The following is a 23261-nucleotide window of genomic DNA, read 5'->3' on the forward strand; positions in this document are numbered from 1 at the left end:
TCCTATGATGCTGCTTGGCCTGCTGTGTTCATCCAGCCCTGCACCTTGTTGTCTCGGATTCTCCAGCATCTGCAGTTCCTACTATCTCAGAATTGGAAGGTTTCCACTTTAGGAGGAGTTATTATTGGCAGTGACTCCTTCCATCACCTCCACAGGGAGAGTGCAGAGGAGCAGCATGGGCATCATTAAAGTGTTATGTCTGGGTTCGAGGGACAGGAAGGACAAAAGAGTTGCAGTTCAACGGGGTGGGTCTTCATATCGGTTGCGGGGGTGGAATCGGGGAGATGGGTGGAAATGGGCTGTCATGTGAGGTTACAAGGGACATGTGGAAACTGTGGGAGTACCTGGCAAACAGCAGGGGGCCCTGTACTGATTGTAGCCACCAGGGGCTGTATTCCCTGCCATCGCTTGCTGTTTTCTAAATGTGCAATGCAAATGAGAAAGGTGTGGGTAAAATCAGTGTCAGTTTGGTTGATAAAAATGCAGGATCCATGTCTTTGAACATTAGGACACTGAAAGAGCAAATACATGAAGCATGGATTTGTAAACTGTAGCTACATTTCATTTGCAAGCATTACTTTGCACATGTGCAATGCATGGGAGTGGATGCACTTGTATGACAAAGTTGGTCAAAGGCAGATTGCACCATGCTGTTGATGGTAACTAAACTGGCAATGCCATCTCCATGATGCAGGAGTTAGTAGTAGTAACTTAAAAAGAGGTGAATGCTACCCAAAAGTGCCCCATCACTTGTGGAACTTCCAAGGGTGCTATAGGTTGAGGGGAGCATCGATGTCTCATGAGCCATAGAAGTATGGCAAAGGACTTGAGTGAAAACAATGGAAGGTGGAATGGTTGAGGTGGGTCTGGGTTGGGAAGGTGGTCAGAATGCAGCAGTCACTCCCTTTTGGATCTAATATGTTGGCCACTCAGCCATGGTGCCACCTTTACCAAGTTGGTGCACATGCTGCAAGCAGGCCCAGGATGGTACAGGTGAAAGGAGGGTGCCATCCAGTATAATCCAGAGAGAGTGCGCCTCACCATCCTGGTGTTATCCACATATTTCACCATTGGAATAAGAATCAATGTGCTGTGATTGGATTGAGAGGGGGAATCAGGAACAGTTGCCTGAGGATAAGAATGCGGCCAGTGAGCTGGAGGAAGCTCTGTTTGTGGATGACAGAGCTAAGTTACATTGGTCCCTCCAAGACAGGACCTGATTGACACTTGGTTCCAGTAGATGTGGGCTGAGTCCAACAGACGATCATAGACTGTCAAGGTCATTTGGTTCACATTGTGCGTGCAAACTGCAGCCTGTATTCATTTCCATTGTGTTTCCTATTGCTAGCTGACAATAAAAGCTGTTGTTTAGACTTGTCTGATGGCTTGCTGAGATGTGATGTTCCCTTACTGGGCAGTGACAAGACGTGGTTGTCTACTGGGCATTGGGGAAAGAGTAGCAAGTGCTCCGAGAGGGTCTTCAAATGAATGTGTCTACGGTCAGGTAAAGTGTGCTGCCTGGTGGTTTAACAGCAATGAGGCTGAGGGATTGGAGTTACATGTGCGAGGAAGTGTCAACGATGCTGACCACGTCCCATCAACAATGTGATTTTGTGGTTGCCAATAAGCTGCAGGTGATGGGCAACACTGGATTACCAATGCTTGAAGAATGGCATGGGCACAAGAGATGCCATTGAGAGGCAGGTTATTGTGGAATGCTGTGTGGTAAGAGGGGATAGAATCAGATGGGTATGCCATGGGGATAAGGAATGTAGTTAATGAGGCACTTTCGGTAAGAAATGGCAAGAAATCTCGCTACGGCCTTGCTGCAGGAATCCCTCCAAAAAACTCAAACTCAGCCAAATCACTGTAAGATTCAGCACTTCATCTTTGTGTAGTTTGTTTCCACTTTTTAAATTCGCTTTTTGTACGTTTTTACTGTATGTAAAGATGTATATCATGATTTACTAAATTTGTTGATAGTTCTGCACCACAGCAATCAATTTGTCAATTAAATGTGAAGAATTCACTTTTCTTCATTTATTCTTGGGATGTGACTAGCATTTGTCGCCCAGGCTGTGATGGGCTGCCTATTTGAATTGCTGAATGTACATGTGGTCAAGGTGCTTCCCACTTCATGTTGTTTTGTGTTAAATTTCCTACCCGAGCTCTGGCTACAAACTGGGGTGTGAGATTCCGATGTGGTCCAAGACAGAATCTTGGTGAAGATCTTCAAGAACAGGCTGGAAACCAATCCCATTATCCTTTTTCTTTAGCCCATGTTCTGATTGGAGGCTTGAATATATCCTAGACTCAATCTCAAAGAAGGTTGACTTCTTGTAGTCACTATCTCATATAACAGCAGAGTATTTTCTGATGAAGGGTCCTGACCTGAAACGTCGACTTTTCTGTTCCTCTGATGATGCCTGACCTGCTGTGTTCCTCCAGCTTCACACTGTGTTGTCTTCTGACTCCTGTATCTGCAGTTCTTGCTATCTCGGAGTATTTCTTTAAGATGATTTTAGAATTTTGTTGGGGTTTATAAATGGATTGGTCAAATGCTGCAGGCAATAGAGACTTGACATGACCATTGGAAGGCACTCTCCTTCTTCCACCACCACCAATAACCCCCTCCCATTTCCTCCCCATCACTACCCCCTCCCCTAACCCAGTATCGCAATTGATTCATACCTTCAGCTGCTCAATTGGTATGAGTTCATCTATAAATAATGGACTACATTTGGCTGTTCTGAGTAGGAAATACCTTTTTGTGGATGACCTAGATGCACCAGCAAAATGGCAGCGGAGTAGCAGTGCAGTGTGGGAGCTCTTTAGCCCCGGATCCCAGAACTCATTTACTTTGTCTGCTTTTGCTCTTTTTCCCTTTCTCGGTTTTTTCTTAATATTTCCTGTTATTATAGTTATTATCAAGATTCATCTTACCTTCTTTTAATGGCTTTGACGGAAGACTTTTCTCAGCCCAGTGACAAGGTGGCTTCCAGCGGCTCACGCAGCGTGTCTTGCGTCGGTCTAGCGGTCTCCCCGCATGGCAATCTTGGCCCGGTGTGACGGTCTCCCAATGTGGCAGACTTGTCCTGGCATGGCAGTCTCAGCCTGGTGCGGCGGTCTTCTTCAATGGAGGCTTCCAGCCTTGTGTTCCAGCGGTCTCATCCTGGTGTGTCCCAGAATGGCAGTCTCATCCCTGCTGTGTGTTCCAGGTCTTCCATTGTCATAAATTGGCTTTCCCTGAGCTCAGGAGCGGTTAACTGAACTGCGATGAACTTTGTCTTAGGATTTTTTTTGAAAAAATAAAATTTTCTTCTTTTCATGTAGATAGCTGCCGTGTAGGGTGACTAATAAAACTTTTCACTGTATTTTTCATGTAAAAGTACACGTGACCATAGTTTCTGTTCTATTCTATTCTGTTCTGTTGTCTTGTCAAATGTAGAGAGAATGAACAGGAAAAAGAAAGAGAATTTGCATCTCTGTAGCACCTCGAATGTCCTATGGTGTTTCACAAGTAATGAAGGAGTTCTGAATTGACATTACTGTTGTAATATAAAAAATCTTAGCAGTTTATACTTGCACGGCAATGTCTCATAAACAGCGATTATATAATGTACCTTTTAACTGTTGATTAAAGGATAAATATTGGCCAAGGCATTGGTTTACTTCAAATAGAGTCAAGGGATTTTTACAGTAATCCACTCCCCGATAGAGCAGTCAGTGTCTTGGTTTAATCCCCAGCCATCTAGCTTAAAAATTTTTGAAATTCTTATCATTTTATTCATCCTGGCCTTACCCCCAGCTCTTTCTGTAATCTAAAATTTCTGTTTTCCTCCAACTTTTACTCATCTGTCAATTTCTTAACAGATTTGGAATTCCTACAATGTGGAAATGGTCCATTGAGCCCATCAACCCTCCAAAGAGCATCCCACCCAGACCCACTTCATCCCTCTAACCCTGCATTTCCCATGGCTAATCCACCTAACCTGCACAATTTTGGATTGTAGGAGGAAACTGGAGCACCTAGAGGAAACCCACACAGACACAGGGAGAATGTGCAAACTCCACACAGACAGTCACCTGAGGGTGGCATCAAACCCAGGTCCCTGGTGCAGTAAGACAGTAATGTTAACCACTGAGCCACCGTGCCACGTGTTGACAGCTAGGTCCTAATCTACAAAATTCATCCCCTAACCCTTTAAGTTTCTACATTTACATCTTCTTTTTACTTGTTTAAAACCTCTCAGTTCCACCAAGTCTGTCCTTATATCTCCTTACATTGTTCGTCAAAGCTACATTTTGCCTGATTTAAACACCTTGAGACGTTTTATATTGTTAACGGCTCTATATAAATAGGGACAGTAAGTCATTGTTGCATTCGTCCACTGACCTGAATCCCAAGATTGATAGCAGCACTCACTTGAATGCACATTTTAGTATAAGTTCACTGAAAAGTAATAATAGGAAAGTCCCAAGCTTTGTGACAGGATGCTGCTCTGAGAAATGAGGGAACATCAAGATAGCTTTACTATACCATTTGCAATAATATGTCTGCTTGATGCATATTCTGGGTTCTTGAAAGTTGCAAGTGCTACAAAATATCAAGCACAGAATATCAAGGGGAGAGCATTGACATAGAGATAATATAATTGAACTAGTTAATGTTGTGGCTAATGAGTGTGGGTTTATATCCTGCCATGGCTGAGGAATTTACATTCGATATTAGACAAATGAAAAAAATGTAAAAATGAATGAAGTGTTATCTATGAAACCAGTGTCAATTACGGAAAAACCCAACTTGTTCACTAATGTCCTTTAGCAAAGAAAATCTGCAATCTTTACTTGGTCTGGCCCACATGAGATTCCAGAGTCACAGCAATGCTCTTATTTCTTAACTGCCCTCTGGAATGACCTAGAAAGCCATTAAAGGTAATTGGGAATGTGCAACAAATGCTGCCCTTGGCAGTGATGCCCACATTCCACGAAAAAAAAGTTTTTAAAAAAATCCTCCACGCAGATTCGCCCACTGATGCGATTCGCAGTTCCTTTCCGACTGAGAAAGTAACAGTTTGTACACTATCACAACCTTGTGTGTTGTACTAGATAGTGCTTTGTTGCTACATAGTATGGAAGTTCAAGTTGATTTTCAATTCAGTTGTGAACAGTTGGTGAGGCTGGCCACTTCCTTTTGCAGTTTCCTCTTTCCTCATCTTGGAGGAGGGTATTCAGGTAGTTGTGACAATGCAGATCTGCATCAACTGAAGGAAGTCATTTGCCTGCGATGCTAAAGCAGGAAGACATTGGACTCGGCTGCTGAGTGTATTAACGGTTGAAATGCTGAAAACATGTAGACCTATGCCGAAGCCGACTCATTTCTGAGCATACTGTTCAGAACTTTTACGGATTTTGTTCTTTGTTTTGTTGCCTTGAACTGAAAATGTCGGTAATCCATCCTACATTACACTACCCTTGCTCATGTGGTGTTCAAAGCTGTGCTTCGTTCAAGGGATACAGCAGCGTAATGGGGAACCATTATAGACAAGTGGGATTTTTTAACCATTATTTTCAATGCTGCTCTGTAATCTGGCACTGGGTACGTATGACTTAAGATCCTTAGTTTTAACGTTGTGCGTTAAGCAACTGTACAAATGCTTTGAAATTGTCTTTTGAAAGCAATTAGTTTGCATTAACAGATAGCCCATTTAAAGCATGTTTAGTAGCGTGTTTTCATTTTAATGTGGTTTATAAGTTAGCAAAGTTGTCCACATAGTGCTGCCTCCATTTCCATTTCAGCACGGTTACAGTATCTGCTCAGTCATTTTGCAAACAAACTGATACTTTGTTCACCACCTCACTCCATTCCCTCACTCTGGCCCACTTGCTGCTTCTTTCCCACTGCCCCCTCCCTCGCCATTTCCCTCCTCTCACCCCCTCACTGGTCACTTCTGTCTATGAACACCTCCTGCTCATACCTGCTCTGACAAGTACTTGGTGCTCTACACCTTTCAGCACCTCTTGAAATTTTGCCTAATCCACATAGGACATGTGAGATTTCCCTCTGAAGTTCTTTTTTAGTGTAAGTTTTAGATGTACCAATATTTGTTTACACTTGATAGCCACATTATTCTACATGGAATAATTGGTCTTTGATTGTGCATCAATGGACTATGAGCAACACATTAGCTCATTTCCATGCACTTAAAGTCAATCAGTTCTGTCATACTGATTTGCAGGAAGCCATGGAGGTTAACATGTCTTGAGTGAATGGAGGACTCATATTTTTGTCCATAGATTTGCAGATTAGGATGGGGAACTTAATATAGAGATAATATAGAGAACCCAGGCCAATCTCTTGGAAATGAGAAGAATGGAAGAAGATTTACTGAAATTGTTCAAAATGACGAGGGCGCTGCAGATAGGGAGAAATGTGGAAAGGTCAAGGACCACAGCACACCAATTTAAAATGCTTGGCCAATGTTAATGTGATGAGGACTTTTCTTTTTACTCAGCGAGTGGTTAGGATCTGCATTATAATACAAAGAATGCGGTGGAAATGGGGTGAACTGCTGCAGCAGGGAGCTGTCACAGACATGATGATGCCTCCTCTGGCCTGTAGCCATTCCAGGAATAAATAAATTACTCATTTTTTGTTGGTCCTTTTAAGTTCTTATCTACTTGCTTTGTAATTCTACACCATGTGGATCCAAAGTTGAAGTATGGTTTTAATATATCCCCCAAAGTCTTGTACTCAGTGAAAACCTCCTAGTGAGGTTTCCTGTTTACAAATCCTTCTGCCAGGACACCTCCCCCACTGCATTGTCTGCAATGATGATATCTCTTAATAGTGCTTAACTTTACCTTTTACAATCAGCAATCATATTTATCGTCCCCTTATTCATCTACCTAGTGTTGATGGACATCCATGGGCACATATTGTAGTTCATATTGCGACTAGGCCTCAAACTGGAGTTATACAGAGTGATACCTGACATTCAGGCAATTAGCTGGTGGTATCTTAAAATCACTTAGGACCACATTGCTAACTGTACCAACACTTCAGACAGTCAGCTGGAAAATGCTTTTTTGTTTCACCACACTACCTTTGCATCAACAGCTGCCAACCATGCCATCTGCCATCTAGTCCCCATTCTCTGAAATTCCCAAGAACCTTCCTTCAATACCTTTAATACCCTTCCGAACCATCTTTTTGACCAAACGTTTAATTGCCTTTCCTAACATCTCCTTCATTTCAGCATGCAATTTTGTCTGATTAGGCTTCAGGGATATACATTATTAGGACATTTTTCTCCATCAAAGACATTCATTAAATGCGAGTTGCGTTATTTTTTCTGAGACATTAGAATAGATAATTTACATAACTAACTCTGCTCGAAGAATTACTAAGTTTGTGTGTTCTCAAGCAATCAGCCCAGTTAGATACATTCCCAATTAAGAGTAGCTTAAAGTCAAAGCAACAGTTGGACCTCAGTGCTGTGAGGCATGTTAAAGGAATTCATCTTAAAACAAGCGTGAGATTGTCCAACGATGCCAAAATCAGTCTTTCCCCTTCAACAACCCATTCTCTGATCTGCAGAACAGTTGCACTGATGTAGGGAAAGAGAACAGCGTTGAAATTTATTTAATTATTTGTTTGTGGGATTGGGCATCACTGGCTAGGCCAGCATTTAATATGTATCTCTAATTTCCCTTGGGTAGGTGGAGGTGAGCTGCTTTCTTGAAACATTGCAGTCCTTGTGCTATAGATAGACTAAAAATGCTCATAGGGAGTAGGTTCAAGATTTTGACCCAGTGACACTGGTGGAGCAGTGGTGTATATCCAAGCCAATATGAATGTCTTGGAGGGAAACTAGCAGTTGTGTTCCAATATATCTGCTGCTCTTGTCCTTCTAGATGGAACTGGTTGTGAGTTTGGAAGGTGCTGTCTAAGGAGCCTTGGTGAATTTCTGCAGTGCATTTTGTAGATGGTGCACACTGCTACTACTGAGTGTCAGTGGTGGAGAGAATGTTTGTGGGTGTTTTGTCTAAGACACTTAAGCTTCTTGAGTATTTTTGAAGCTGCACCCCTCCAGGAAGCAAGGAGTATTCCATCTCACTCCTGACTGCTGCCTTATAGACAGTGGACAGGCTTTGGGGCATCAGGAGATGAGTTATTCACTGTGGTGTTCCTAGTCTCTGATTCGCTATTGAAGCTACTGTATTTGTATGGCCAGTCCATTTCATTTTCTGGTCAGTAGTAACCCCCCAAGATGTTGATCGTGGGGGATTCAATGATGGTAGTACCATTGAATGTCAAGGGATGATGGTTATATTCTGTCTTGTTAGAGATGAACATTTGTGTGTCACCAAATGTTACTTGCCACTTTTCAACCCATGCCTGGATTATGCCTGGGTTTTTCTCCATTGGGATGTGAAACACTTCAGTACAGTATTTGAGGAATTGTGAAAGGTGCTGAACATTTTGCTAGTGTTAGCAAAATTTCCAACTTCTGGCTTTATGATAGAGGGAAGATCACTCATGGAGCAGCTGAAGATGGATGAAACTAGGACACTACCCTGAGAAAGGTAGTGGCGATATTGTGGTGGAGTGGTAATGTCTCTACCTCTGAGCCAGGATGCCTGGGTTCAAGTCCCACCTACTCCGAGGTGTGTAATAACATCTCTGAACAGGTTGATTTGAAAGTATTTATCCTGAGAAAGGTTAACAAATCTCCTGGACTAGATGACCTACGTCTCTATGCATTGAAAGAGATGGCTAGAGAGCTAGCAGGTTGTCTTTCAAAATTCTATAGATTCTGAAAAGGTTCCTGCAGATTGGGAATTAGCAATTGTAAATGCATGTGTAACAAGAGAGGAAGACAGAAAACAACTGTTGGGAAAATGCTAGGATCTATTATAAACTATATGATAACTAGACACTTAGAAAATAATTATATGAATGGGTTAATGAAATTATGAGAAATAGAAATCATGTTTGATGAGCCTGGTGGAGTTTTGAAGATTTTAATTGTAGCATAGATAAAGGTGGTGTGAGGGGGCAAGAAAATAGTGATATGAATGGGTTAATGAAATTATGAGAAATAGAAATCATGTTTGATTAGCCTAGTGGAGTTTTGAAGATTTTAATTGTAGCATAGATAAAGGTGGGGTAGGGGAGCACGTGGTGGGCTCTTGCGGTGAAGTGGTAATGTCCCTTACTTAGGGCCAGGAGGCCTGGATTCAGGTTGCATCTGCTCTAGAGGTGTGTAATAACATCCCCAAACAGGCTGATCAGAAGATATCTAGATAAATGGGAGCCAGTGGCTGTGGTGCGTTTGGACTTCCAGGAGGCATTCGATAAAGTCGCACACAAGTCAACAAAATGAAAGTGCATGGGATTGGGTGGGAAGATACTATTATCGACTGAGAGTTGGTTAGCAGTCAAAAAATGGAAAGTAGGAATGAAAGGGTCAATCTCAAGAGGATAGGCAGTTCCTCGTGTGATATTGCAAGGATCAGTGCTTGGACCCAAGCTGCTCACAATTTATATAAATTATTTGAATGTAAGGCCAAATGTAATTTATTCCAAATTTGCTGACAATACAAAATTAGGTGGGATGTGAGTTGTGAGGAGGATGCAAGGAGGGAATTCAGATAGCTATGTCAATAGGCAAGATCATGGCAGATAGAGTACAATGTGAATAAAAGAGTATTTCTAAATGGTGAGAGATTGGGAGTGTTGAGGTCCAAAGGGACCAGTGCCCTCATTCATGAATTACTAAAAGCAGGCAGAAAGGCAAATGGTATGTTGGTTTTTGTTGCAAGGAGATTGAGAACCAGAATGAAAGTATTTTGCTGAAATTGTATAGAGCCTTGGTGAGACTGCATCTGGAGTATTTTGTACAATTTTGGTCTTGTTACCTAAGGAGGGATGATATTGCCACAGACTAATCCCTGAGATGGCAGGATTAATTTATAAAGAGGGTTTGGCAAACTGGATCTTATTCTCTAGAGTTTTGAAGAATAAAAGGTAACCCAGTTGAAATTTACAAAATTCTACTGGGCAGATGTGGATAGGGTCTTTCCCCTGGCTGGTGAGTCTAGAACTATAAACAAATGCTAGCTCTCAACCATACTTGGCTGGCATTGGTACACGGATATTAGTTAACAAGCACATGATGCAGCCATATTCTGGATTTGGAGTTGTGGGAGGTGAGATTTTCAAGGGTGGTGACAGGTGATTTCTGATGTTTGATGTGCACTTTAGGAAGTTGAGGGATGAAATTTCAGAGCCTAACCAAACATTTAGTACTTCAAACATTCTCATTAAGCTCTCAGTTCAGCTCTGACTTGTTTCACGTTATGAAATAACCTTTGTATGAATGCTCCTGCATCTCATTTTAAGTCACCAGTTGCTTTGGTGTTGAATCTGATTACCTTCACAGTTTGCCTTTCACCTCTCTTTATGAGACTGCTACCCAATGGCATTTTTTTGTCAAATATTTCTCTTGGTTTCCCAGAGTTCACAGAAGGACTGGATTGCATCACGAGAAGTTCAGTGATGTGCTTGTGCTTACTCCTCATTTAACTTTCTTCAACAGCACGGTCTGCTTATTTTAATGATATTTTTCAAACTCTATGACACCAATTGGATTTTATTTTTATGCAATTATTCTTACTAAGTGACATCCTGCTCTGTTTGTTTTTTTTCCATTGTGTATACATCCATTGGGCTTCTTGATCAATATAATTGGTGTGCTGTTCTGAACACTAGACAATGCAAATTCAAATCAGTAGGGAATGTTTGCTGTTTGAAATGGTATTTTGACAGTTAAGAATGAAAAGTCCAAGGGTTGTGAACTAAAATGTTTACTGCAGTGCTGGGATGTGACGTTTAGGCAGATCCATACTAATGTGAGTTCTTCATCATGCCATTGAATCTGATGGAGGATCAGTGTTTGAAAGATAGACTCATGTCCATTGACACCTACTTTAGTTAATATATTATCATGAACAAGACAGCAAGGAATTACGATATATTAATTTAAGAATAAATTCAAGTGCTTAATTTAAACAAAAGGGAAAACATAACACTGAGTAGTCAGATTGTTGTTGCGACCTGCTAGCTGCAGCGTATCACAAAGGTTGGAATGACTTGCTGTGTACTTTCAATGTTTTCTGTTTTTCTTTCTGCCTGAGTGAGTTCTTGGAGATCATTCTGCCATTCAGGATGTATATGGCAGCTAAAATTGAATCAGAGATAGTAGGAACTGCAGATGCTGGAGAATCCAAGACAACAAGGTGCAGAGCTGGATGAACACAGCAGGCCAAGCAGCATCATAGGAGCAGAAAGGCTGACGTTTCGGGCATAGACCCTTCATCAGAAATGGCAGAAATGTATATGGCAGCTGTTTATTTTTCATTTTAAGCTAAACAGCCACTAATGGCCGTGCTCTCTACTGAGTGCCTGCAACTGAGATGTAGCGAAATAAAGGAAATGCCACACAGTACTGTTCGGTATGGAGTGCCAGGAAGGATTACACGTACACACGTTGAAATGATTTGTTATTTATAGGGGGCCTTGGAGATGATGATATTCCCATGGAGCTGCTGCCCTAGTACTGTTGCAGTGTCTTTGGCAGATGCATCATTGTGAATTTTAACAACTTGCTCCCTGCTGAAATGCCAGGGCCATTAGCAGGTCAGAAATCCAGTGGATCTTTCAGTTGGCTTTGCCCAAGCATTGGTATGAGCATTCCACTGTCAGGTTCCCTGACCATTCAGGGAGGGCAGGCAGGATCACAGCTTGGATCCATCAGAGGAAGCATTTCTAATTAAAGGATCCTGCACATGGATTTTTGAAAGCATAGCAACCAGAGTAATGGGGAGAAGACTGTAAACCTGGAATCTCTCTCTCTCTCTTCTGGCCCTGAAGTGGGACCAAAGGAACACCAGTGAAATGCACTCTCTAGGGTTCTGAGGAAGAGAACAGTTTCATCAATCAAACAGGCATGAATAGAAGTTGCTAATAAAGTCAGCACCAGAGGTTTGTTCCCTCCAACCTGGAACCAGTGGCCCAAGATTTCCCAGGAACCCAGGAGGGCATAACCTGTTAACGTCAAATCCTTAGTTAAAACAGATCTTAATTGCTCATTTAAATAACTTTTTCAACAGCTACAAGGGTTCCATGCTGGCTTTCAAATGGGCCGGGTGAAATCACGGAAATGGCGGGACAGGTTGAACTTTTGACCTGCCATGTCTTATTAGGGGATGTAGCTCCTTGTGCATATCCAAATCCAGCTCCCCTTCACTGTGGAAATAGGCTGTTCAGCCAAAACCTGTCTATTCCTGCATTTGGAAACCACAGTAAACTTCTCCCACCCCTCCTGGCTTAAGCCTTTTTGACATACTTTTCTATTCCTATCTGTCATTCGTGTGGTTATCAAACTTTCCCTTAAGTACAGTTAAGCGATTTACCTCACGTACTGATAGAGTTTGGTACATACTACAGCCACATTCTACAGGTGATCGATGGGGTGCTGACCAAGCAGCTTACATTGTTAGGGTGGCATTGAGTTTCTTGAGTTTTGTTGAAGGGGCACTCACCCAAGTAGCTGTGAAGAGTATTCAATCACATTCCTACCTTTTTTTATTTCATCCTCCTCTGGGGAGTCAGGAGGTGAGCTTCTCACTGCACTGGAAATAGAACGCGGAACAGAACAGGAACAGGCCCTTCGGCCCACCATGTCTGCGCCGATCATGATGGCATTCTAAACTAATGCCTGCATACATATCCTTCTATTCCTTGCTTGTTCATGTATCTGTCTAAATGCATCTTAAACATTGCTATCATATCTGCTTCTACCACCTCTCCTGACAGCATGTTGCAGGCACCTACTGTCCTCTGTGTAGAAAAGTCTTTCCTTGCACATCTCCTTTAGCCTTTCCCCCTCTCACCTTAACCCTATGACTCCCTAGTATTTGATATTTCCACCCTGGGAAAACAGTCTGACCATCTATGGATAGACCAGTCTATCCATGACTCTCATAATTTTATATACTTTCATCAGGTTGCCCCTCAGCTTCCGACGCTCCAGCGAAAACAGTCCATGTTTTTCCAACCTCTCCTTAAAATTAATACACTCCAATCCAGGCTGACAGTGTGTAGAGGAAATGACTATCCATTATGGTTAACTTTCCCACTGGTGCTAGACTGTCTCTTAACAAATTACAGCTGTGATTGAAGAGCGATAGTCTTCACTTTTCCTGCTGAATTAAGAATTCTTTTTCTGCTTACTCGTACTGTATTTCCTCTAGTGATTTTATAAATTGAAAAAACAATTGAATACTGTGCTACATTTACAAAATTTATTTTTCTCTCTATGCATTTAGTTGGTATTGCAAGCAACTGAAAAAAAAGTAGCTCTTATAAAGCTGAGTGATTTAGGTTTAGGAGCAGCTATTCCCTTTCAATCCTTCTTCAAATGTAAGCATTGGAGGTGTAGAGGACTTCAAGTATTGATGCTTGTGATGTCTGATGAAAAATGCTCGGTTTAACCCTGGCTCTGAGGAACACAGATCACAAAATTTGGATGTGTCATTCACGAGAGAGGGAAGTGCTGTTGGATGTTGTTTCTATGCCCAATGCTGATGACTGAAAGTGTCCCAATAAAAGCAAATGCTGGAATTCTGAAACAGAGAATGCTGGAGAAACTCAGCAGGTGTCTGATAGCATCTGTGGAAAGAGAGAGACATCAGCTGAAATTCTCCCAATATAGTTCAATGAAGCTGATGAACTGCTTTAATAGTTGGGCAAGTGTGGATGGGGATTGGTGTGGTGGGAGTGAGGGTCAAGGCAGGCATGTGGTGAGTGCAAGGGATTTGATGAATAGGAGGCTAAGTTGTGATGGGATTTAAGGTAGTTCAGGAAATAGCCTGTGTTCTTTAAATGTGAACTTGGAAGTCAAATTACAATTCTACCCGCCCCTATATTGTGTTTAGTTTAGGGCATTTACTGGATAGTATCCTCAGTGCACTCAACCTATGGCAAACAAAATCCTGGAGCATTTGAAAGTTATAAAAATTGTTCTGCCCATGTAATGTTCCCACTGCATGCTCCTGCTGCCAGTAATTCTCCCTTACCTGAAATGGCAAACAGCAATTCAGCATTGCTACCCAATATAATTTGAGCTTTTTAAATTGTGAGGTGCCAGAAAAACAGATGTTACATGACCAAATTTCTAGGTCACAACAAGACTCATGTTGCAGAGTAAGACAGAAGAAACCTGGAGCTTTTTTCCGCTGGAATGTAAGAGGTTGAGGAGTGACCCCATTAAAAGTTTATAAAATCATGAGGCCTATAGACAAGGTGCATGGCAGGTGTCTTTTCTGTAGAATGGGGTATTTCAAGACTAGAGGATATATTTTTAAGATGAGAGGAAAAAGAATTTCAAAAGATATGAGGGGAATTTTTTTTACACAGAGAGTGGTTCATGTGTAGAATGAACCTCCAGCGGAAGTGGTGAATGCAGGTACATTAACAACATTTAAAAGACATTTAGATAAATACATGAATAAAAATGTTTGAAGGGATATGGGCTAAGCACAGGTGGGTGGGACCAGTTTAGTTTGGGATTATGGTCGACATGGACTGGTTGGACCAAAGGGTCCGTTTCCATGCTGTACAACTCTATGACTCAGCAAGTCATCATCAATTTCTTCCTATGGAGATCATTCAGTAAACATGGTTATTTTGGGTTATGGTTTCCATATGGTGATCGTAAGAAACCCTCTGGTTGCTCACCTCCCTCAGAAGATTCAACAGTTGCATTGTCAGGAAATCTATGTTTATTTCCAGAACTACAAATACAGGAAAATATTCTGGTTTCTTTATTGTTACATGGGAGTATGAGATGTTACCATGTAGATGTGATAGTTTTCAACATCCAAGCTTTTTCAAGTATATATTCCAATGTATCAGTCTTGCAAGAATTGCTGTCCAATACATAAAGGGACAAAATCTTAAGTGTACGTATTTCAGCAGCTGAATTTATTCAATGTTTCTCCTCTCCTGTCTGGACTTATTAACTCAGTTGTCGGGGTTTGATCTTACTGGTACTAATAGTCATGCAAGGGAGCAGGGAAATATAAAATTTTAGATAGGGAAAGGGGTCTTGAGAGGAAAGTATAAGTATTGTGTTACAGTGCATAGATAAATTGTTAATTATTCTTCATCTTTACCTGCATTTACAGTAACCAGTGCTGGACCAATATTTGAATGTTCATACTGTATCCAGTAATACTGAAGTAAACAGTTTATTGTATCATCTGCCTGTGTTGTGTGTGCCTTTAAAAATGACAACTGCAGAGTTTCAGAATTTCTGTAAATATTAAGCATTGAAATTTCTTTCATGCAGCAATGTGAATCTTTAGTCAGCACTGCTGGTCACAGGAAACCAACTGTGTTTAAGTTCTAGGAAGAAGTCTTATAGTTTCTCAGTGAACTATTTCAAAAAAAAAACCACAAAGCCTGAGATTGCTGCAATTCCTCTGCATAAGATAACTCATTTTCACTTTTGTATTTGGGGCATGGTTTCTTGCCTCAGTGTTTATCAGTTATTGTACCTGTTTTAATATAATTGAACCAAGTTCCCAGCACTTTGCTGTACATTGCTGGCTGCTTCTTTATAAGAGGCTTCATTGTTTGAGTAAAAGCTGTTACAACCTAGTGTTCAACATTTATTAACGCGATGCATTGATGACCTTGTCAAGCATGTATCAACACTGTGGTGACATTCCAGAGTGTGTGCAGCGAACATTGTGAAAGTACAAAACAATCATTGAATGCAACTTCAACTGCTCAGACCGTCCTGCCAATTTTTATTACTCACTCTGATAGGGATGTTAACCCAAGCTAACTTTTTTTCATTTTGCCCTCCCTAGCCTAGCCAGGACAACTTAGCACAATCCAAGCACCCCTATCTGCAGCCCAAAGTGAGATCCGCTAAATCTGTGCAAAACAGGGAACACAATAAAAGAAGACAAATTGAATGCTATGCTTTATTCTGAGGTGAATTGAACAAATAAGTAAGGATGGTATGCTTCCATCATAGAGGGCATTGGTGAGACTACATTTAAAATAATCTGTACACTTTCAGTCTCCTTGTTTAAGATGGGATGTACATGTGTTGGAGGTAGTTCAGTGAAGGTTCACTAGATTGATACTTGGAATGAATGGGCTTTCTTATGAGAAAAGTTTAGACGGGTTAGACTTACTTTCACTAGAAGAATGAAGGTGATTTTATTGAAGTTTATAGGATTCTGAATGGTCTTGACAAGGTGGATGTTGAAACATATTTCCTGTTGTGGGTCAGTCCAGAGCTAGAGGACATTGTTTTAAAATTAGGATTCATGCTTTTAGAACAGAGATGAGAAGAATTTGTTTTCTTGTGTGGGTTGTGAGACATTAGTACCCTCTACCTCAGAATGCAGTCATTTTCAAGGCGTAGGTCGATAGAGTTCTGTTGGGCAGAGGAATCAAAGGGAGTAATTGGAATTGTGGTATTCCCTATCTCAGGCTCATTGGTTTAAAATCTGAATCCCTTCACTATTGGCATGCCATTGCTGCACATCTACTGTCTACAGGATATAATGCAGAAACATACCACAAAGGTAAACATGCAGGTGCAGCAGGCGGTAAAGAAGGCCAATAGTATGTTGACCTTCATTGTGAGTGGTTTTGAGTACAGGAGCAGGGATGTGTTGTTGCTAGTTATACAGGGCCTTGGTGAGACCATACCCAGAATATTGTCTGCAGTTTTGGTCTCCTTTTCTGAAGAAGGATGCTCTTGCTGTCAAGGGAATGCAACGAAGGTTTACCGGGCTGATTCCAGGGATAGCAGGACTGATGTATGAAGAGAGATTGACGAGGTTAGGATTGTTTTCGCTGGAGTTCAGATGAATGTGGGGGGATCACATAGAGACTTATAAAATTCAACAGGACTGGACAGGGTAGATGCAGGGAGGATGTTCCCGATGGTGGGTGTGTCCAGAACCAGGAGTCACAGTATGAGGATTTGAGATAGACCATTTAGGATAGAGATAAAGAGCCATTTCTTCACCCAAAGAGTGGTGAGCCCATGGAATTCATTACCACAGGAGGTAGTTGATGTCAAAACATTGAATGTATTCAAGAGGTGGCTGGATATAGGACTTGGGGCAAATGGCATCAAATGTTATGGGAAGAAAGCAGGATTAGGCTATTGAGTTAAATGATCAGCCATGATTGTGATGAATGGCAGAGCAGGCTCGAAGGGCAGAATAGCCTCCGCCTGATTCTGTCTTCTAGGTTTTTATGTTTCTGTGTAAAATCTCTTGGGCAGCAACTTTTAGCGCCACTCCTCAATCATCTGAAAGAGCAGAGGAAGTGTGTGCATGAGGACATCAGCTTCAAATTCCCTTCTCAGTTCACAGACCATCCTGACTTCTTTGTTTATTATCTATCATCACCAACCATGGACCAACATTCTAATACTCCCTGCTTATTAGAAGTTGGGACATCATGTTGTGGATGTTTAGGACATTGGTGAGGCCACTTTTGAAATATTGTGTACGGTTCTGTTCGTCCTGCTATAGGAAGGATATTATTAAGTTGGAGAGGGTTCAGAAAAAATTTACAAGGATGTTGCCAGGCCTGGAGGGATAGGCTGAATACAGGGGCATGGATAAGGTGAATGGCAAAGATCTTTTCCCTGTGGTAGGGGAGTTCAAAACTAGAGGGCATATTTTTAAGGTGAGAGGAAAAAAAATTTAAAAGGGACCTAAAGGGCATCTTCTTCACACAGAGGATGGTTTGTATGTGGAATGAACTGCCAGAGGAAGTGGTAGATGCAGGTACAGTTGCAACATTTAAAAGACATTTGGACAGATACATGAACAGAAAAGGTTGAGAGGGATATGGGCCAAATGCAGGCAAATGGAACTAGATCAGTTTAGGAAATTTGGTCGGCATGTACAAGTTGGACCGAAGGGTCTGTTTCTGTGCTGCACATCTCGTAAGTGTGGGACCATTTTCACCACATGCAGTTCTAGTCCAGTTATCATTTCCGGTAGGTGCCAATTTCAATTACTAATGCAACCATTATAGCTTATACACTCATTACAAGGTATAGAAAGGAGGATTTCACAATGTATGTTTGAAGACCTCAACATTGAAATCCTGGTTGACAGAGACTTAAGGTGTAATGTGAGAAGAGAAGCCTTTGTGTTTCTCACCAAAGCTAGATGGAAGGAAAGATTTGTATTTATTTGGTGCCTGTCACAACATTAGAATGCCCCTGGGTATTATTGAAACAAAGTCAGTGTTGGAACAATTTGCAAGCCCCGCGTGATGTGATGGCTTAATGATAAACATTGGCAAGGAATTCCATTTTCTTTCTTCCAAGAGTGTCATGGAATCCTTAATGAAGGATTTTAGCCTCAGATGGGACATGGCAGGCCTTAATAATAGTGGGACTAGAAGGCAAGCCAATCCCGTGGCTCTATTCTTCCCCTGGACCATTTTCCAGGAGGCGGAATAGGGTTGGAGCAGGGCGGGCAGGGGACAGGAAGCTAATTCAACATGTTACCAGCCTATTAGCACTTACCTTTTGAAGGAGACCAGCCCGCTGGCCAATTCAAGGAAAATCACAGATGTATGATTGTTTGGAAAACAGAGTGTAGGCCACTTGGCCTGTTGAATTCATTTGATATTATTAAGCTGGAGAGAGTTCAGAAAAGATTTACTAGGATATTACCTGGACTGGAGGGTTTGAGTTATAGGGAAGGGCTGGGATTTTTTTCACTGGAGCGTAGGAGGTTGAAGGGTGACCTTTTAGAGGTTTATAAAATCATGAGGAACATAGATAAGGTGAATGGCAAAGATCTTTTCCCGACGGTAAGGGAGTTCAAAACCAGGGAACATACTTTTAAGGTGAGAGGAAAATGATTTAAAAGGGACCTGAGGGGCAACTTTTTCACACAAAGGGTGGTTTGCTTGTGGATTGAGCTGCCAGAGGAAGGGCTAGATGCAGGTACAGTTACAACATTTTAAAAGATGTTTGGACAGGTAAATGAACAAGAAAGGTTTAGAGGGCTATGGGCCAAACACAGGCAAATGGACCAGTTTAGTTTGGGAACCTTGGTCGGCATGGATGAGTTGGATCTGAAGGTCTGTTTCTAGGCTGTATGATACTATGATTCTATGACTCTGACCTCTGTTTCAGCTTAACAGTAGAGTTCAGAAGCTCACGGAAAATCCTGCTCCTAATAATCTAATGAGAAAACAGGTGTTATCGTACTTAAGTATGTGATACCAACCTCTGGCAGTTTCAAATGCCACCAACTGTGTCTTAATAAGAGGATACTCTTAACCAAGATGTTGTTTATTGCATGATAACAATCAGGTAGAATTTACATTACCATTTTTACTAAGACTATAGGAGGGGCTGTGGATGTAGATCTTAACTCGGCAAGATCCTAAGAAGTTCTGCCCATGTGAGTCTATATAACAGCACCAGATTGGGCGCAGCTTATTGAAGTCTCCAACAGTAACCCTTTCAGAATGTTTACTTTGCACAGCAGATGTGGCCTGAGTTTTATGTTTATTCAAAAATGGCAGTGTCTCTCAACAGTACAATGCTCACTTGACGTTGCATTGATGTGTCATCCTGGATTTTGTGCTGTGATCTCCAGGATACACCTTGAACTATTAACCTGATGCAGGGGTAAGAGAATGCCATTACAGTGACACACAATAGGCAAATCTTCCCAGTCCCCACAGATGCGGGTTTGAAGTTCGAATGGGAAGAAGCGGGGAATCGGGTCAGTGGCCTGGCATGTTTCCAGCCTGGGGCAATCTTGCCGGAGATGGGACATCACCAGCAATGGCTATCCACCTGGCAGCAACACATGGTGAATTTTAAAATAATCAAGTGTCTATTAATGGGCAGACTGAGGACGCCACTAACATCTTGTCAGGAAAATGCTGGACCACGAACCTGGCAGGTGTCTGGTGTGGGGATGGTTGCAAAGTGTCCTGTTCCTGCCAACTGCTCACAAACAAACACACACCTTGTCACTGAAGCACCGTGGATGAGAGATTTCCCTTCCACAGACTGTGGTCTAGTAACTGAGGCCAGACTTCTTAAAAAGTGTTCCAAACTCTTCAGAGAGCACCTCAGATGGTGGCACCCTGGAGTTTGCCATCCAGAGTGACTGCACCCACCTCTGCCAGTAAGGCTGCAAGCGCTCACGCTGAACCTTTAGCCTCTGGTCAACCCAGAAGGTGACTTCCTAATTGGTCTGGGAAACCTCCCGGCCATGCACACTGTCACCGAGGGGTGCTGGGACCTGGAAATGGTCATGATCCGCAATTAGTTTAAAAGAGCTTTAAGATTTTGCCCAATGAAAGTTGAGTAGCAAAGGTAGATTACTGTGCCGTGGGTGAAATTGGTCAGACCTGAACTTACGTTGAGCCATTTTGAATTCCTCATGACATAGCAGATTGTGTAAAACCACATTTTAGTGTGCATCATGCTAAAACAGAAAGAAACACGCAAAGCACAATAACGAGACTGCAAATACTCTGTTAAACTAATCAAAATTAATTCCCCAGTCGAATGATGCCTACCTAATTAATTTAAACAGAGCTGAACTATGTAGCTACCTCTTCTTGATGTGTTGCTACAGAACTAAACATCTGTGGATCAACACTAAGAAATTTCCTGTAATTATGCTGTAATCTTCAATTCTTTGTTACAGATGCTCTCGTCTGTTAATTAGATAGATGATGTAGGATGAAACAAACTTGTAAATTAGATTTGAAAGAAGGTCTCTAACACATGGATATACGGGATATTAGAGTAAAAATTGTGATTTCAAGCATGTAATGCCATACTGATGTGCACAATACAGTTAAAAAACACAGGAAAATCTCTGGTTTAGTTTGTGAAATTATCCATTAAATTTTTTGGAGATAGTAGGAACTGCAGATGCTGGAGAATCTGCAATAACAAGGTGTAGAGCTGGATGAACACAGCAGGCCAAGCAGCATCAGAGGAGCAGGAAAGCTGACGTTTCGGGCCTAGACCCTTCTTCAGAAGCTCTAGCCAGCTCTACACCTTGTTATCTCATTAAATTTTTTGCCCTGTTATTAGTTCTATCTGTCTTCAATACACTTGATATAAAAATTTAAATTTATATAGCACTTTTCAGGTCAACAGAGCACATCACAGCCAATGAAATATTGTTTTAGCTTGAAGGCTATTTGATGTTGTAATGTAGGAAATGAAGCAGTCAATTTGTGCAAAAGGCACGGTGAAATAATGAACAGATTATCTGTTTAGTTTTGGTTACTTTGGTTGAGTAATAAATAGAGGCCAGGCCAATGTGAAGAATATTGAACTCTTAAATGGGATATTGATATTCACACAGTTTCCTTCAAGGAAAATATATTTTTCTGTTTATCCACTGAGATTTAGAAATCAAAAGTTTAATGTCTTCACTATGGATAGGAGAGTGAATTGTTGCCCTCGCCTCTTGGTTTTTCTGAAGTCATGAAATAAGATTTTTGTTTGGTGACCTGTATCTTGAATTTTTTTTCTTATTAATTCTCTGGATATGGATATTGTTGGCTAGGCCAGCACTTATTGCCCATCCCTGATTTCCCAGAGGACAGTTAAGAGTCAGTCACATCGCTATGGGTCTGGAGTCACATGTAAGCTAGATCAGGTAATGACATAAGGTTTCCTTCCCTTAAGGACATTAGTGAACCAGATGGGCTTTTCCAACAATTGACAATGGTTTCATGGTCATCATTAGAATTTTAATTCCAGAGTTTATTGAATTCAAATTCTACCCTCTGTCATGGCAGGATTTGAACTTGGATCCATTCTGATTGTGAAAATGTTTTTATGCGTTGGGCCCATCTTCAGATTGCAAGGCAGTCTAGGCTGACTGGCAGACAACAGTAAGGATAACAATAGTCACCATAGTCCCACTGGATCATAATGCTGCTCTCTCACTAGAGAGAGATTGGCGGTGGTTTAACCTGAGGGTCACCATGCCTCAGGCAAGGGAAGAGGTTGAGAAGGAGATTCCTTCATGGTAATCTCTGTCAGTGCAGAAATTAAACCCACGCCTTTGGTGTCAGTGTATATCACATACCAGCCTTCTAGCCAATTGAGCTAACCAATCCCCAAATAATGATAGCTCCAGGAGGACAAATAGTGTCCTTAAATTTCACTCAGCCACTGGTACCGTCAGGACACCAATCCTGGTACTGTTGGAGGACACTCTATGAACACTGCTATCTGCAGCCATGGTGACAGCAGCCTGAGCCTGTGTGGCAGACAGCTCTGGCCTCGCATGACTTCAATCTGAACTTCCACAGCAGCTCTGAGGCATTCTTGTGCTGCATTAGAAACTGAAATATGGCCATCAGATGCTGCATTGTGGTTAAGTCCAGAATTGTGCTACTAGATTTCTCAGCACTTCCATGCTGGAAAGGCCCTGTGCCAAGTTGGTGCTGCATTGCTTCAAGCACCTTGACATTGACAGCAGATTTTTTTGAAAGGCCTGACAATGCACCAAGCATTTCTTTGTGCTTAGCCATCAGCATTCTTCTGTAAACCACCCGAAGTCCTGCGCATCAGAATTCATGGACCCTCTGGTGGACCGCAACCTGTAATACCCTTGTCTCCTGCTCTAGCTGCAGGCCACTTGTGCCCAATGTCTCATCATGTGCCTTCTTTTCCTTGCCTTCCTGACTTACTCCTTGCTGCACTCACTGGCCATTGTGGAATCTTGGGTGTTGAAATGAGAAAAGCAACAACGATTAGGTTGTGGAAGTGGATATTTCCACCATCTACAGTTGGAAATCATTAGAGTGTGTGCTGAGGAGATTGTGAGAAGGAGTGTTCAAGATATTATTAACTTTAATAGTTTCAGCCTCACCACTGGCCTCAGCCTCAATGATGATCATCTCCTCTGTGTGGGTTCAGACACACAGGCTTTCTGGTTCCATACAATTTAGTTCCGGCTGCCTCTAGTTTGTGTGACAACAAGAAAAGGGGAGGTCTATCACTGAATGCAGTGCAATGTGTTTGCTTGGCATGGCTATCATGGTTGAATAGAGAGCAGTATCCGCAAGCTGTTGAGTTGTGAGTTGAGATTTACAGCAGTGATAAGTGCATTAAGGAGATGTGAAGCCTTTTATTGGT

The 23261-nt window shown here is 41.8% G+C and overlaps 1 protein-coding gene across 2 annotated transcripts in view; it reads left to right on the forward strand.

The window, feature by feature from the left end:
* zdhhc11 (zinc finger DHHC-type containing 11) overlaps window positions 1-23261 on the forward strand; it is a 112114-nt gene that overhangs the window by 22090 nt on the left and 66763 nt on the right. Inside the window, exon 1 of one of the 2 annotated variants that reach the window (XM_048616991.1) lies at window positions 5295-5599. The exons of the other annotated variant lie outside the window; for it this stretch is intronic. Within the exon in view, the coding sequence (XP_048472948.1) occupies window positions 5444-5599 (156 nt within the window). The 5' untranslated portion in view covers window positions 5295-5443. Of the gene's footprint in view, window positions 1-5294; window positions 5600-23261 lie in introns of those variants that run through there. 2 annotated transcript variants of the gene reach the window in all.

Source organism: Rhincodon typus, chromosome 2 (assembly GCF_021869965.1).
Source record: "Rhincodon typus isolate 14 chromosome 2, sRhiTyp1.1, whole genome shotgun sequence".
Lineage (NCBI taxonomy): Eukaryota > Metazoa > Chordata > Chondrichthyes > Orectolobiformes > Rhincodontidae > Rhincodon > Rhincodon typus.